This window comes from Sphaeramia orbicularis, chromosome 5, assembly GCF_902148855.1.
Source record: "Sphaeramia orbicularis chromosome 5, fSphaOr1.1, whole genome shotgun sequence".
Taxonomy (NCBI): domain Eukaryota; kingdom Metazoa; phylum Chordata; class Actinopteri; order Kurtiformes; family Apogonidae; genus Sphaeramia; species Sphaeramia orbicularis.
Genome location: NC_043961.1, coordinates 19,953,810 through 19,970,194, shown reverse-complemented (window position 1 = coordinate 19,970,194; position 16,385 = coordinate 19,953,810). Strand labels below are relative to the sequence as shown.

General features: G+C 36.6%; 3 protein-coding genes across 4 annotated transcripts in view; 2 read left to right on the top strand and 1 right to left on the bottom strand.

Annotated features, from left to right (window-relative positions):
* Positions 1–692: 692 nt before the first annotated feature.
* On the top strand, positions 693–4,375 carry golga7 (golgin A7). Of its 2 annotated transcripts, none has more exons than XM_030133865.1 (6): positions 693–792; positions 1,257–1,379; positions 2,089–2,241; positions 2,934–3,035; positions 3,280–3,338; positions 3,583–4,375. In XM_030133865.1, exons 1-5 carry the CDS (start codon positions 715–717, stop codon positions 3,325–3,327), a joined length of 504 nt encoding a protein of 167 aa, XP_029989725.1. In that variant the 5' UTR covers positions 693–714; the 3' UTR covers positions 3,328–3,338; positions 3,583–4,375. The 2 variants fall into 2 exon arrangements, with proteins under 2 accessions (XP_029989725.1, XP_029989726.1); XM_030133866.1 differs by lacking the exon at positions 693–792 and adding an exon at positions 816–943.
* Positions 4,376–4,572: 197 nt separating this feature from the next.
* r3hcc1 (R3H domain and coiled-coil containing 1) lies at positions 4,573–13,903 on the top strand. The gene is made up of 8 exons (XM_030134051.1): positions 4,573–5,108; positions 5,967–6,104; positions 6,194–6,761; positions 6,843–7,018; positions 9,297–9,367; positions 9,461–9,556; positions 9,694–9,834; positions 12,883–13,903. The coding sequence occupies exons 1-7, from the start codon at positions 5,065–5,067 to the stop codon at positions 9,801–9,803; spliced, it is 1,203 nt and encodes a 400-aa protein (XP_029989911.1). The 5' UTR covers positions 4,573–5,064; the 3' UTR covers positions 9,804–9,834; positions 12,883–13,903.
* loxl2a (lysyl oxidase-like 2a) overlaps positions 10,769–16,385 on the bottom strand; it is a 45,299-nt gene continuing 39,682 nt past the window's right edge. The window contains exons 13-14 of the mRNA XM_030134048.1: positions 15,792–15,903; positions 10,769–11,626 (exon numbers count right to left, since the gene is read on the bottom strand). Coding sequence (XP_029989908.1) covers positions 11,556–11,626; positions 15,792–15,903 — 183 coding nt within the window. The 3' untranslated portion in view covers positions 10,769–11,555. The remainder of the gene's footprint in view (positions 11,627–15,791; positions 15,904–16,385) is intronic.

The window sequence follows — 16,385 nt, the reverse complement described above, 5'->3', positions numbered from 1 at the left end:
TCTGTATGGATAATACATTGTGTAAATAGTTGTGTTTAATGTGTCTTATTGAATGGAAGTTGTTTGTGGTCAACAGATGTGCTATGAGGAGAGAACCTGAGCCCAACATTTGGAAGAACCCACATTAAAAGCTTAATTCCTTCAAATATGCATTTTTGACCATTTGGGTGACCTTTGACCTATAATTTGACCTTGACACTACACCTTTTATAGTGCAAAGCACTCTGAAGACATTACATGTCTCACAAAAAAACATTTAAGGCCCAGCATGAGCAGACTGTTTCATTGTACTTTGTCAAAAGTGAAGAAGGTTTGAAAGTTGCCAAAAACCCCATGTTTTCATGGTTAAAAAAGTAATTTTCGGGGTGGGGAGGGGGTTTTGGATGAAAATTTCCCAAAAAAAAAATTACACAGGAGTGTTCAGAACATCTTGTTGCATCAGAAAATCAGGGCTAAAGTTGACTCTGAAAATTTTCCTGAAATAAGCAACCCCCCCACCACCATCACCACCACCACACACACACACACACACTAGTAAATATCTACCAGCAAGGCCATGGCAGACGTCATCTAATTCCGTTTTAGCATTTGACTTAAACGTTGAGTAAATATAACCAAGATAGAAACACTAACATGCTAGGACGATGTGCTAAAAACCGAGTGTTTGTAGTGCAGCTATCAGAACACTTTTATTATGAAAACAAGGGACCGGAAATGGTGCAGGACTGGCGGAAGTTGGAAGTGGTGGATAGATGCGTAGCAGACAGCTACGAAACCCCCACTATGGCTGAGGTACGATATTTTACGTGTTTATTCGTCTCAAAACAAAAGTGTGATGTCCTTTGGTTAAAGTTCTTGCGTTGTTTTCGGTGATTTGTGTTTTGGATGTTGTTAAACACTTACGTTGCTACATGTCCCCGCTGCGTTCATGGTTCAAGGAAACGTAAGCTAACGTGTTATTAGCAAATTAGCTGTTAGCATTACCAGAGCGTCATTTTATTATACCAGACTATCCTGCTTTTGTGTTAAGAAAGTGGTTGTTGACATCACTTTATATGGACATAAGTAAATGAATTAGATAGTGTGAGGTTTATTAACCGTATCATAGCTGTTATGTTAAGTAGAATCTGTGTCGTCTACCCGCCCTGATTCCCGTCTACTTGACGTGCTGCTGTTCGAACAGTAGATGCCACTGTTGAAATGCTAATAGCTCATGCAAAACAAAAGCTTATTTATTTTTTAAATCTTTGTTTCAGACCCACAGCTTACAGGACCTTCAGCAGCCTGCTGTCTCCTCAAAGGTTTTTGTCCAGAGAGATTACAGTTCAGGAACCATCTGCAAGTTTCAGACAAAGTTCCCCTCGGAACTTGAGTCAAGAGTATGTACAGAGTTGACACAGTTCATATTCTTAACCAGGAAGCTTGGCTTTCGTTTGTACACTTGATTTGCTGCATTCTTGTGCTTCATCGTTTGTACATCAGGCTTTAGCGTTTCCACACCAGTCTCTGGAAGAAATGTCTTAATTTATGTAAAAGAACATGAAAAGCTGAAACATTTCTTCTGTAGATCAGTAGTGGATTTAGTTTATTATGATTTATTCAAAGTCCAACCACAGTTAGGGCTTAAGGAAGAAGGAAACTCTTTAAATATCTGTAATCCTTGTTCATTTCAATGAAGTTACTGTCAGTACATTCTTCCATAAAACTTTGTGGACTTTGACAGTTCACATGCTTCAGCAGAATTTCTGTTCAAGTTCTGTACATTTAAAACTTTTCACGAATATCTATGTTTTGGAAGGATTTTGGGGACATTGAAGCTGGAATAGGCCTACAACACATTTTGACCCAATTAGAAATATCAATACCATATGTTAGAGATTGAGACTTTATTAAAATTGTCTTAAACAATTTAGTGTTTGTATGAGGTCATGATTCATGTTCATTTTGTGGAAGTAAAAAGAGACTCAATGCTGAAGAAAAGGCATTGTTCTCTCTGACATTCATAGCATTTTAAGTAAAAAACCCTTATTTGGAGGATAAATGCTAATTTTTGCAATTTCTCATATATTTAATTTTGTGTGATTTCAGGTTGATAAGCAACAATTTGAAGAGACCATCCAGACTCTAAACAACTTGTATGCAGAGGCAGAAAAACTTGGAGGGAAGTCTTACTTGGAGGGATGCCTCGCTTGCCTAACTGCATATACAATTTTCCTCTGTATGGAGACCCACTATGAAAAGGTAATGCTCATGCATACATTCTGCTGGAGGGGAAATGTCTACTCAATGGTGTATATCATACTTGACAATCAAGTGGGTTTTTCAATACACTTCGGCTGTGAAGGAATTATCGAGGCTGTCTGTACCTCATACTCAAAATCTGCAACACATTTCATCGTGGAAAATGTATACAAGCTCGGTCTCATTCCTTTGTCAAAAATAGCACTGATATGAATCTGATTTTAAGCATCCTTCATCGTTGGGAGATGGGCATTTTAAAAAAACTAAATCTATGGGGGTGGGGGTCACAGACATGTTGCATTACAATATCTGACATTTTTGATTGCTGACAAGGGTCTGTAATCTTCAATTATCTGTTAGCAGTGCAACTCATCATTGCCGCAGCTCTAGCTGCTGCAGTGTTTTATTCTCTGTTTTTGCATCTCAAAAAAACTAAAAGAAAAATAACAGATGACACTAACTAAGACACACTGGCTGAACTGAAATGAACATTTATTTCCCATGATGTCTTTGTAATGCTTGTTTGCTGCAGTAGATGTGTTCTTTGTGCCTGCCACATCTGTTGGCCTTCATCTTCGGTCGACAGGCTTCGTGAATGCATCTGCCTCTGATGACAACTGTGTCAAAAATGGAAATTAATTGATCATATCACTAATCATGTGTATGTCATGTGTGGCTCTGTGTGTGTACAGGTGTTGAAGAAGATTGCCAGGTACATTAAGGACCAGAATGAGAAGATCTATGCTCCCAGGGGCTTGCTGCTGACTGACCCTATAGAGAGAGGTCTCCGAGTTGTATCCTCAACATGAAATCAATTATTTGATTATTGACCTCTCTGACTGAATCTGTTTGTGACATGAGATGATTTGTTTTGGGACTATTTAGTTTAGTTTAGATAAGTTTACTAATGACTATTTGTCTACATAAATGGAGCAACATAATTCCATTAATGTAACTAATTTGTTGATTGTCTAGAATGTTACTTATGTATTTATTGTGCATGCATGGCTGTATTTTCCCTGACTCACAATGTCCTAGGTTGAAATTACCATCTTCGAAGACAGAAGTATTGGCTCTGGAAGATAAAGAACACTGAGGTAAGGACATGCTCAAAACTGTTGTTATTCATTGACTTCAATGGAAAATTCTTTGGAGCTTCAGTTTGACAGCCTTCTAAAAAAAACGTTTCAGGAGTTTTCACAAAACACAGTTTGTCTCTATCATGTCATAATACATTTCATAGCAGGACGTGTAATCCAAACATGAAGCAGTGATGACATTTAAAACCCTAACTGGCTTTTGTCTGTTTATGCTCTAACAAGATTTGTTTTTTCTTCTTAGCTTCTTGTACAGGCTGAAGACTCTAAACAGATACTCCTCATCAATCTGGCAGCATGTGTTTGGATGTCTGCTTCACCTGAATGGCTGTATATAATTTTCATTTGATCATTTTCTCTGTTATTTATAAGTACTTTACTGTGTATCTCTTGTTAAATGTTTATGTTCATAAATGTGTTTCATGTCTTTTTTTATACACGAGGCCATAAAGAAATCATGCTAGTTGTCAAGAGTGCCCTTGTGTTAAATGCCATTTTTTGAACACGGTTATCCTGAGTGATTTAACTAAAGTGTATTTTTTGCCAATGATGCAAAGTACCAGAAATTGGCCAAGCAGTAATTTTTTAAAGGGTGTGTAAAACAATGTCTTTAAGTTGGCTGTAGCCTTATGTTGAGGCTATTTTTTGTCTACCTGTGCATGAATGGGATTCTTTGGGGGAAAGTGTGTGTTGTGAAACAAACATGGATTACACAAGTTCTGGACTGAGGATTCCAAACATGGAGCATGTTTACTGATAAGTCCATCACAAAATCATGATAACGTGACCCTGTACCTTTTGATGTGTCTTGTCATGTTACAACTGCACTAAAACTCATGTTATATGTTTCTCAGATGATGAATTTCTTGCATTGCGAATGTTATCCCCTTTGTACTTATCACTAAACACCACAGTAACCTTAAACTCTCCTAATTCCACAAATGAGTACTAGATTGTGTTTGATACAGCTGGTCTACTTTTCTTACAGATGTTCTGTTTTATCTAAATAAATGTTTTGGGTTTTTTTTGTCTCAAAATTTATTGTGCTTTTTGTGACTGTGTTAGGGAGACGTGGAAGTATTTTAGTTTCAAAAAGGGAGAAAATAACATACATTTAAGTGTAAAAATCACTATTTCGTTAGATTGCGTCGCAGATGTGTATACAGAGTGCTTTTATTTTGGAAAGAAAAAGACCGGAACCTCTTCTTGGAAAATTCAATCCATTTCCGGGTGATAATGGTAACTAGCTCCGAAATTACTGAACACTGCATGCAGTTAAATGTGATTGTTTTATTTATTTTTTTTCACTCTTGGGAACAAAATCTCACTGAAAACGGTACCAACTGAAGAGCAAAGTTGAATAATAATGGAAATAAGGCTACGCGTTCCCCAGTGTTCGGCTGTTAATTGGTAAAAAGGTTTGCTAGCTTAGAGTAAAATAGTGTACGAAGCGAAATCACAACATTACTACCTACTTTCCGTATGTTAAACTACTTTCAGGTATTGTTACTGTGGATAACATTTCCAACTTTATCCTGCTGAGCAAACACCGTTTTCATCTTGCATTTGTCTCAGGGTTGGTTTATTTTACCGTTAAGTCAACTTAGTATTAAATTCAGTTCACTGCTCTGTCACCGGGACTACGTCGTCTTTGTCCACCCTGGCGTTTCCCTGTTTTGATGGAATTTATCTCCCAAAGCAAGAAAATGAATTCTTGCATCTTGTCATGGAGGAGTTGGAAACATACGAACAGAGGAACAATCGCAAAAGGTAAGTCTGAGAACATAACAATGGGAAAGGGTAGAGATTAACTCAAGCATCTGGCAGGTTTGGCATTATTACTTCGCCCCTCGAAAGGGAGGAAAGGGTACTGTTTTTGGCTCGGTTTGTTTGTTTGTTAATGCTCTAGCAGCAAAACTATTGGTTGAATTCATACCAAACTGGGTTTATAGATTGCCAGTGACCCAGAATAGATCTCATTACATTTGGGAACAGCAGGTCAAAGTTTCAATTTCTTACGAATTTTTAAAATCTTTTTTCTCTCCCTGTACTTATAATGGGCGAAATTTCAAATGTCTGTAGCTGCAAAACTATTTGTTGAATTCATACCAAATGTGGTTTAGAGATCGCTAGTGACCCAGAATAAATGCTATTACATTTTTTGAAAGGTAGGTCAAAGTTAAAATTTTTACTGAATTTTTTAAATCTTTCCTTTTTTGCCCCATTTACTCATAATGGGCGAAATTTTACATGTCTGTAGCAGCAAAACTATTGGTTGAATTCATGCCAAATTGGGTTTATAAATTGCCAGTGACCCAGAATAGATGTGGTTACATCTGGGGAAAAGTAGGTCAAAGTTAAAATTTTTAATGAATTTTTAAAATCTTTTTTCTTTTCGCTTTTACTTATAATGGGCACAATTTCACAGGTCTATTAAAAAAATCAATTTTGTTTCAATTTCCTTAAAACTTGACACATATATAGAGGCAATTGATATGCTGACATCACCACATGCATAGACATGATGACATCATACATGCGAGGGGCGGGGTTTGTTTGACCTGGCACCACTTGTTATTTCAAAGTAAAATGATGCATCATGTTGTCATGCTTTGTGTCCCGGTCCAGTGTGCTCCTGTTCCCGCCTTTGCCCAGCAGACTGCGGTACCTGATCCACAGAACCATAGAGGACCTGCCACAGTTCACCACTTTTTCAGTAGGGGAAAGCTGGTGCCGTAGAGTAGTGGTCTGTTATTCTGAGCTCAGGTACTGACCTTACAAGAGCAAATCACATGTATATGTTAGTCAAGTAAGAAGTACATTTATAACACACTTTTTTATTTGTACTTTTTTAGGGCTGAATTGGAGGAAGATAGTGACTTGGAGAGCAACAATAGCATGAGTGAAGAATCCCTAAGAAGCAGGGAGGAGGCAGAAGGAGATGCCAAACCTAAACCTTCAGCGTCTCTTCGCAGTAGGGGACCCAAGAGGCCAGATAAACCACTTTACATGCCAAGAGCTGCACGGAAGAGACTGTCATTACAGAACTCACAAGGACCCTCAGGAGACCCGGAGTTGCCAAGTGCAGCGTCTGGTAGCTGCAGTTGCAACAATAGTTCCTCTGACCCTTTTTCCAGTTCTGAAACCACAGAAAACACAAAGTCCTCACCCACAACCAAACAGGAGCCGTTCCCCAGAGTAACAGACAGTGTTTCTGATTATGGTGCTGACTGTTCCCCACGTTGCCCCCAGGAGCAGAAACAAAACTTAGTGCTGAGTCTGCATGAAGCTGAGATAGAAATATTTGATGAGAGTCTGCCCGACATCACGTCCATGACACTGGAAGAGAATGAGAAGGACAAGGAGGATGTTACTGGTGTGTCACAGACAGAAAATGCAAACACAGACGATGTAACTGAAGAGGTAAACCAAAATCTAAAGGTTTTCTTATTACCTTGATGCAACTTTATATCGACTTAAATTCTGTTGTGTTTGTCTTCTCAGATTAAGGCACATCTGAAGGAGGGATTAACTATTTCCATTGAACATGTACACAATGACTACTCCGGTTATGAAAACGTGTTCATGAATTCAGATGAGTTCGCCCATGTTATCGAGATTTATGACTTCCCGTCTGTTTTCAAGACAGATGACCTCCTGGATGCTTTCACGGAGTACAGGTATGAGCAAAGAGCTAATATGTTTATACAGGTTTAATTATTAAATGCAGGGTTCGTATGGATGCTTGAAATCCTTGAAAATGCTTGAATTTCAATTTTGTGTTTTCAAGGTCTGAAAAGTGCTTGAATTTTAGTTAAAGTGGTTGTAACTGTAACTCTGTGAAGTGACATTTATTTTTAATAGTAACTCATGCCAAAGCTACTTACAGAGAGGTGATACATTGTGAAAAATAAAACTTGTGTGAGAAAAAAAAAAAGAGACTCTTGGTAAGTGTCAGGTCAAGGGAACATGCACATCTATGAGAAAAATCCAAGTTTCTCTTACGCTATTCTATATGCACTCATTTGTTAGCTTATTACTGTGATGTATAATAAATGCTTGGATTAAAAATATTGGTCTTGTTTTCTAGTCACATTGGTCCTTACATCATAATAGGATCAAGAATTAAAACAGTTTCACAATGCCCATTGAAACATGTTACTTTAAATCTGTGTCAATAAATCCAAAAGTTTCCAAATTATTTTCCTAAATTTTGACATTAGTGTAGCTTAATATGTTATTTAATACATCATAGGCAAATTTAAGTGACTTTTGAAGAAACTGTGTTACTGAGCATATTTTAAAATATTTTTGGTCAAAAATGTGATTTTATGCAATCATCATCCATACTATGTTTAAGTACTTACAAATACCTAATGAAATATGTAACACACATTGATATAGGTTATATATGGACAAAGATAGAGCCTATTGAACACCAAACATGGAACTGGGTCACCGCTTGACCTTACCTATAAATTTTTATCTTAATATTTGTCTTGGTGCAAGTGTGCCCAAAGAACACTAAGTGGCTTCCCTTTTTTTGGATAAAACTTTGTGTTCTCCTTTAATTTCTAAACTTTTGCTATTATGAAACATAATTTTAGATGTTTATAGCATAATACCATGTACATCATTGTGTTTAAAAAGTGAAAAAAATAATCATGAGTGTATATATATTCCCGTAAATATGGATTTGACCCCAGTGGTAAAGTGCTGTGCTGGAAAAATTTGAAAATGATCCTTAAAAGTGCTTGAATTTGACCTTGAAAAATGTGTACAAACCCTGTAATTAAGGTCTAGTGTGGAGGATGTAGTGGAGTGGAGAATCAAACTGCAGAAATGGAATAGAGTTGAATCGTTATGTTTTCCTTCATATATAATCTTGTGAAAATAACTTCCAGTGTGTTTTTTTTTAGTGATGTAGAGTATTTACTGAGGTAGTGGGTCACCTTCCACAGAGTCTACCATCTGTCTGCAGTAGCTCAGAACAGACTTCCTCCTCTTACTGTTTCTGTTTTATTGTGGGTGGTGTCCAGAGTTTGAGGTGCATTATTGTCACCTACTACATCTACTGTTAGAGTCTGGATCATAGTTATTACTATGATACATACTAAAACACCCAGAACAAATGAGCCAACAATGGCTGTGATGAGGACCTCCTACAGTTTTGCAGACACTGTAGGGAAGAGTGACGCCGGGGGTTTTAGATGGTTACAGTTTGCAGCTTCACCACTAAATATCACACACTGGTCCTTTCAGGTTGTATTGTACTGTATTTTAAGGATAGTATTCTAATTTAAGCACAATAGCTTAGAAGTCTCCTCTGTCTTTTACATTTACTCTTTGAAAACCGGGTCCATCTTAATTGTGTCTCAGATTTTTTCTGTAGTCACAATTTACAAAAATTTGATCTTGGAAAAAAAAAAAATAGCCCTACTAGTGTAGCTCAACCTAGATAAATGAAAGCAGTTATTCTGGGAAATGTTTATGAATTAATCAAACCAACACAGTAAACATGTTGCCTGTCCAGCCATCTGTCTTTCTCAATGAGAAATCCGTCTGGAATCATGGGGCTTGAATCCAAATATGAAGGCGGGACTAACAGCGCAGAGTCAACCAATCACAGATAAGATGGATATGACGCTTTTGTCAGAGAAACTTGAGAATACAGGGTGTAATCTGTAATTCAGTCCTTATTTTTGAATCAAGTTAATGGCTGACAAGAATTGTAAAGAGATTTGTGGACTTGGAACTGACTTTGACTCGCAACAAAAAGAAGTCGGTGCATATGACGCATTGCGAAAACACCCGCCCCTCGGTATAGAATAGATAGTGCATATTTCACAGCGATTGGCCCAATTCCAGACTGTTTTCTCAGTATTGAATACACTGTGAAAATTGGATGGCTGGCCAGGCAGCAAACATGGACTAAAACCTACTTTTGTATTCATCCAGTGATGGAGGAATGAAGATCAAGTGGGTGGACAACACACACGCCCTGGGGGTTTTCTCCAACGAGTCAGCAGGTCAGTCTTAATGGTTTTAGGAATGAAAGTTGAGTATCACAAACTGCAGTTTAATAATAACATGCATCACATATTTCCCTTTCTCTACTACAGCACTCCATGCCCTTTCCATCTGCCACCCACTGCTCAAGACACGAGCACTGGCTGATGGGAGTAAAAAAGCCAAAGGCAAGGCCATTAGACGAGCAGGTAAAGACATTCAGCATTAAACCCCTCTCTATATTCAGTTGTGATGTAGACGATACGGTGAATATCAGAGTAGTGCTGGGGGGTAATCTGTGAATCAGCTGAAGTCATGGGATTCTGACGCTCTGTGCTGTTGTCAGAGTTCATCCAGCCAGTGAAGGAACGTCCAAGGACAGACTGTGCTGTTGCCAGGCGGATGGTGACCAGAGCCCTGGGGCTACAGGGACGAGGACGGGTGCAGAGATACTGAGGAGACCTGCTAAGGCTGTTGGGAAATACAGGTGAACAGACTAACAAGTGAAATAGAGAGATTTAGGAACACTGTGAAGAGGACAGACAGAGCAAGACCAATATCCAGATTGCAGGAGTTGCTCTTATTTGATAATGTTAAAATATTTCACAACTTACAGCTATAAATGAAGGTTTGATGCGCTACAGAGCTGAGTCGAACACAGATGATGTTCTCTAGATGTAAAAGAACATGGGTGCGTGGTTCAGACCCCAGCAAAAATCACAAGTTTAATATTTCATTGAAAATCAGATGCATAGATTTCCATCACCATCAGCATTTATATTACAGTTTTAATATCTGTCAACAAGTGGTGCCAGACACAACAAAACCCCACCCCTCGCACATATTGTAGCTTATTTTGGCATCAATTCAGCTGCTGTCATGTCTATGGTGGTGATGTCGTCATATCAGTTGCCAAGTTTGAAGCAAATTGAAAGAAAATTGATGTTTTTTTTTATAGACATTTGAAATTTCGACCATTATAAATAAATGGGAGAAGAAAAAAGCTTTTAAAAAATTGATACAAAATTTTAACTTTGACCTACTTTTCCCAAAATATAATCGGATCTATTCTGGGTCACTGGTAATCTGTAAACCAAATTTGGTATGAATTCAACCAATAGTTTTGCTGCTAGAGTGTTATGAAACAAACTAAACCAAAATGTTTCTAAATATTTATTGCATATCACTCATCCTTACTACTGAATTCCCTGGAACTCTCTCCCTTTTCTGTGTCCTGGAAGGTTTCTTATCGTAGCGGAGAAAAAATGGCTTCCACATGGTCACTTCATCGCATTAATATGTGCAACATTTTGTACCTTGTCTTATTTTACTGCATCTTACTTTTGTGTATTTCATCTCTTTGGCGTTTCGAGGTCTTTGTAAAGCATTTCCATACACAGAGTTCATTTTATAAACTGGAATCTTTTTCCAACATTCTTTATTACAGAAAATGTAATGCTTTTCCACATTCACCCATGCATACAAAATAAAAAAGGCAGGAAGTAACAAGGGGCCCTTATAAAATGAAGGGCCCCTATGCTGAATTATAAAAAACTAATTTACAAAACAATGAAGAGCCATTTTCACATATTTGATTTTTTTTTTTTTTTTTAAAACAGTATATCCGTAATGTTTTTATAGTCCCTGACTGCAATAATTTAACAAAACGTAGACATGGAGACAGAAACTGAGGGATGTGATGAAAATAGAGCTGTATGTAACTTAACAAATGAGGATGGAAAATAAGATCAATAAATAAGACACTTTTAAAAGCCAGCTCAAGTATGTGAAGGACAAAACCCTTTGAGCACTTTTCTACTTGACTCGTTTCTTATGTCAGTATCTGACATCCTGTAAAAACGGAACACATACTGCAGTCCAAGCAGCTGTTGTAGATAAATCTACTGCACCATCGCTGGAGGAGTTTGGACAGACAACGTCCAATGAGCACCAAGATGAAACCTACATTTCAATGACAGTAAACGCAAGAGACTAAGAGATAAGAACACTTTCAGCTGAATGTGGTTAATAGTTTTTGCAAGCAGGCACTTCACTTTGCCATTGAATGACTGTCCATTGTGTGAGCCCTGAGCTCAGCCACAGGTCCACACTGCTCTGAGGAAGCACAACAGCACAGCCCCCCCTAGTGGTTGTCAATGTATACACGATTCCCCAAATGTGTCCATCGGGCTGCGGTCCGTCCTGGGTCTACCTGTGTGAAAGCTGGTTGGTCAGCAGTCCAGGGAACATGTCGTCTATTTCTGAACTCCGAGATCCACCTATGGGGAAAAAACAATTTCACTTAGAAAGAGACAGGAACCATGTGACACTCATGGCAAATGTTCTGGCAAAACACATAGACCTATGTCTGCACTTTTGACAGTATCTGAACAGAAAAGACCATAACCAGGGTTCCTGCAGGGTCTTAAAAAGTCTTGATTTTCCAAATGTATATTTAATACCTTAAAAAAGTCTTAAAAGGTATTAAATTATATATGATAGGTCTAAAGTTCGGTTGCCATAAACTGGTTGGCTGTGTTGTGTTTAAAAGTGTCTGTTAAATGTCCAAGCTGCAAAGAAAGTAACGTTAGTTGACTCGGTTCCACATTTTCCAACCCGACAGTGTATATTGAAATTAGGAACCAATAATTGGTAACTTTGCAGCCCCCAGTGAGAAATGACTCGGAACAATGGGAATCAAGGCGTTGGAGTAAATAAATACATTTTCCTAAATTCTAGAAGTCACAAATTTTTGCAAGTATGGCTGTGAAATAGACATTAAATTCTGATCTAAGTAGTCTTAAAAAGTTTTAAATTTAACTTGTAGAAACCTGTAGGAACCCTGGTAACACTCTTATTAATTAGTGATGAAATTACTGCACATGAACAAACCACTATATTTAGATGTACAAAGTGGATTTGTAGCATACTTGATTCTGATTGGCCAGTGTTAACATTTCTGTATATTAAACAGTTCTGAATGTAGATTTCGTCAGTCATTTGAAAATCTCAGTTGAAAACTACTAGGATTATATTTTAATTGTCAACTGTTTTGAATTAATAACACTTTATTTTAGTAATTGCTTTGAGTCATCTTTGAAGGAGAAAAAAATACAACTTTTTAATTCCAGCTTCTTAAATGGGAATATTTATTGGTTTCTTTTATTCTCTACAGTAGGAAACTAAATGTTTGGGTGTTGGATCAAACAAGACTCAGGACATTATGTTGGTCTTTGGGAAACACAGATTGAAAATTTTCAACATTTTGTGACATTTTATCAAACAATGAACTGATTACTCATGAAAATATCAATAGATTAATCAACAGTGAAGATAATTCAATGCAGCCTCAGTCAGATGATTAATTTCTTTTGTAAGTAGCCTTGTAATGACTTGGATCATGTACAGTGGGCCACTTATTATAATATAATAAACTCCAAGAGGGCAAGGATTGTACATTTCCAGATTTATTGTGTCTAATGCTACAGCATGACACTTATTAACATTATTTAAAATCTCTCTTCTCTTCACTAAGGCTGTACTGATGCTACACAGTGGTCAGATATGCCAACTGATCAGGATAAGGTCGACGACCCCCGGAGCAGACAGCGGACGTGGTGAAGCAACAGAGTGAACGAACCTCGATACGAGGTCTGCTCTGGTTCAAGTGTCCTTGATAAATGCACTGAATTATCAGAACTGCCCTTCTGTAGTTAAACCAGACCCTCGGAACACAACTGTTTCGGGTTCTGTTGTTCGCTCTTAGAATCACTACTAAGAATAAACAGGTCCGGGACGGTCGATGTGCAAATGGAAAATAGACACAAAAAATGTCAGGAAGGTTCAGTGTGTTTTCATATACATGCATGTTGACTGAAAGTGAGCGAATGTTCAAGAATGTTCAGTTTGTAGGGAATCTTTTTGTTTTTGTTTTTTTTAATCCTCTGAGGAGGCAGGACTAGGTATATAATTCTTTGTAAATAATAATTCTTTAATAATCAGATTTTTAAAATAACATCTATTTGTCCTGTCTCAGAGTTCAGGCAGTGAAATTTGTTCTGTAGCAGATGGTATTTCCTTTTATTTAAAAAAATGCAAAACAGTTTAAATAAATCCAGTTTTTTAACCATGACTAAACTGGTTGCAATAAGAAATAACATGAAAATGTTTCCAGAAGCTAGTGTTTAAAATAAACACATGTTATAAGTATTTTCTTATTTTTTTAAATTTCATTTTGTTTGATCATCTCTTTGGTATTTATTTTTTCCTCTTCTACCTTAGGTCATTTGTGTTTGGTTTACAAATTGTTCCAGGTTGTTTGTCACTCCATGTTACATGAAAATAGAAATGTCAGACATTTTTGATTAAAGTGTGAACAGATGAAACTTGAATGTAAACCACTTTTATTATTTTGTGACTTGTTCTTTATTTTCCCCAACAGGTGTCTAAAAGTCAGATAAAGCAACAATCTTTGTATTTAGTTCATTTTAATTTCCTGCCATATTATTTTGTGTTTGTTTTAATAAAACACCTACAGACAGGTGTCAAATTAAAGGGAAAGGAACAACATGAAGCATCTCAATGACCCATAAATACAGAATAAAAACATACTATACATTTAAAACAAGCCGAATTACCTGCAGCACCATCTGTGGATTTGTGATAAGATGCAAATTTTACCTACAATAATCTCTTTTTTTTTTACTCATCGTGAATCTTTGGTGCACAGACCTTCAGTAACGTCCGTCCAGATCAGCTTCATTTTTCCATGACATTAATTCTAGACCATTCTAATAAAACATTCAGTATTTGCATTACAGTACTGTTCATACTTATTAAATCATTCAGTGACCCTTCATCAGGGCATCATCATCCTCATCCTGAAGAGTCCAGTTGCAATGGAGTGTTTCTTTAATGTGACATCTGTCTGTATGATGATTCCCTGCAGAGTTTCTGAATTCAGCAACTTCAGAGGATTTAAGACTTGATTATAACACTATCTCATGTGAATATGAAAACTGTACATGTTTTTTTAATCTGATCTCTTGTATAAAAGATGTTTTAATGCTGTAAAAATGTTTAAAGATACAATTAAAAAACAGTATGTAACATTTATGGATTAAAATATCTAAAGGCCTATGTTTTATATTTTCTTGACTTGAGTTCTTACATTATACTCAGGGTGCTTGTGCAGGTCTTGAAAGTCTTAAAGTCTGGAATTTTGAAATTCTGTTTTCCAGACCTTGAAAAGTCTGGAATTTTGTGTGAAAGTCTTAATAAAGTATGGAAAAAAGTTTATCTCATAGTTGAATTTTAGAGTATGATTAAAGGCACATGATCTTGTACGATAAGGAAGACATGAGGAAAACGTATAAAACTAGATCTGATTTCACTATCGGTCAGTACTGGAGTGATTCTAGTGAAACATGTTATTGTGATATCCATGCACTTTTGTGATTTTCAAAGGTTTTGAAAACGTTTCCGTCAGTAAAGCAATTTACTGTCAATTATGCATTCATTCATTCATACATTTATTAAAATTAACTTTTCTACTGCACAAAACAGTTGGCACACAGGTATAAAAGTACATAAAGTCAACGGTCTGGGGGGAAAAAAATTGCAGGTTTGAAAAAGTCTGGAATTTTTATTTGAATAAAGAGCAAGTACCCTGTATACTAAATGTTTCCAACAATTTATAAAATCAGAGAAATTGCTAATTTCTGAGCTGTAAGTATGTTTCAGTGGTGTTACATCCTATTTATTGAGTTGAACTTTAGTGTTTAATGTTACCTGCAGCATTTTAACTGAAAGGGAAAGACATGACTTTGGTAATTATTATTAGATCACCTGTGAAATTCAATACCTTTAGATGTTCTGTTCTTAGAATATGGAAACACCAGATGTTCTTAATTGATGGTACTTGTTGATGAAGTGGGTTTTATATATTAAATACAACTTATTCCTTTCAAGCATTTGAGGTGTTTTGGCCTCTGCCACAATCTGGCAATTTTTCAAGTCACATTTATTACAAGTTAAAAACTTTCCACTACTTTCACTGTGGTCCAATAATTATTACCACAGCTGTATTATGCAGATGTATGCCACTAAAAATCATGTGATAACTGTAAACTATTTTATTGCCTTAATGTTGTAAATGAATAAGCTGTTTAGAGTTTTTATTAAGAAAGGTCATAATGGAGGTAGTGGATCTCTAATGCAGTGATATTAACATTAACAGAAAATACATACTGTGCATTTAAAATCTGAAATGTAAATACTGGGTTTGTCAACTTCACATCAGAGTGAAAATAGACTTGATTTTTCCGTTTTCTGTCCTGTTTAGTCCTCCTGATGGTCATGGGGTCTCGTATTTAAATCAGTTAAATTAGATGAACTAAAGCAGATGAGATGATGATGATAAAACTTGGGTGTTTCTGTTCTCACCTATATGACAGTTGTACGTCCAAATCCGATGTCCGTCGTACCGGCAGCGACATTTCATAATGTTGTTTGTGTAGTCTGATTCTGCAACCTCATAGTTGGGGTTTATCACCACCTGGAAGAGAGCAAAGAATAATGTTTAGGCACTTTTATCCATATTTGTCCTTTACAACATAAAACGCACCATAAGTAGATTATTAACAGAGTGACTTTACATAATAACTGATACAAAAAGTTGTAGGTTTTTGCTTCAGAATTTGCAAATGTAGGTATTTTTTAGCTGCCAAAGGGACCATCAGAACACCAAAGCCACCTTAAAAAAACCTGCTGACTCCTGTGTTCTTAACAGGGTTGGAACGGATGCTTGAAATCTTTGAAAATGCTTGAATTTCAATGTTGTGTTTTCAAGGTCTAAAAAGTGCTTGAATTTTAGTTTGTGCTTGAAGGTGCTTGCAATTATAACTCTGTGATGTGATTTATTTCTTTTTAATATTAACTCTGCCAGGTTAGACGGTAAACCAAAGCTACTTATAGAGAGGTGATACATTTTGAAAAATAAAACTTAATGTCAAAAAAGAAAATGTGTTCTCAGGTCGA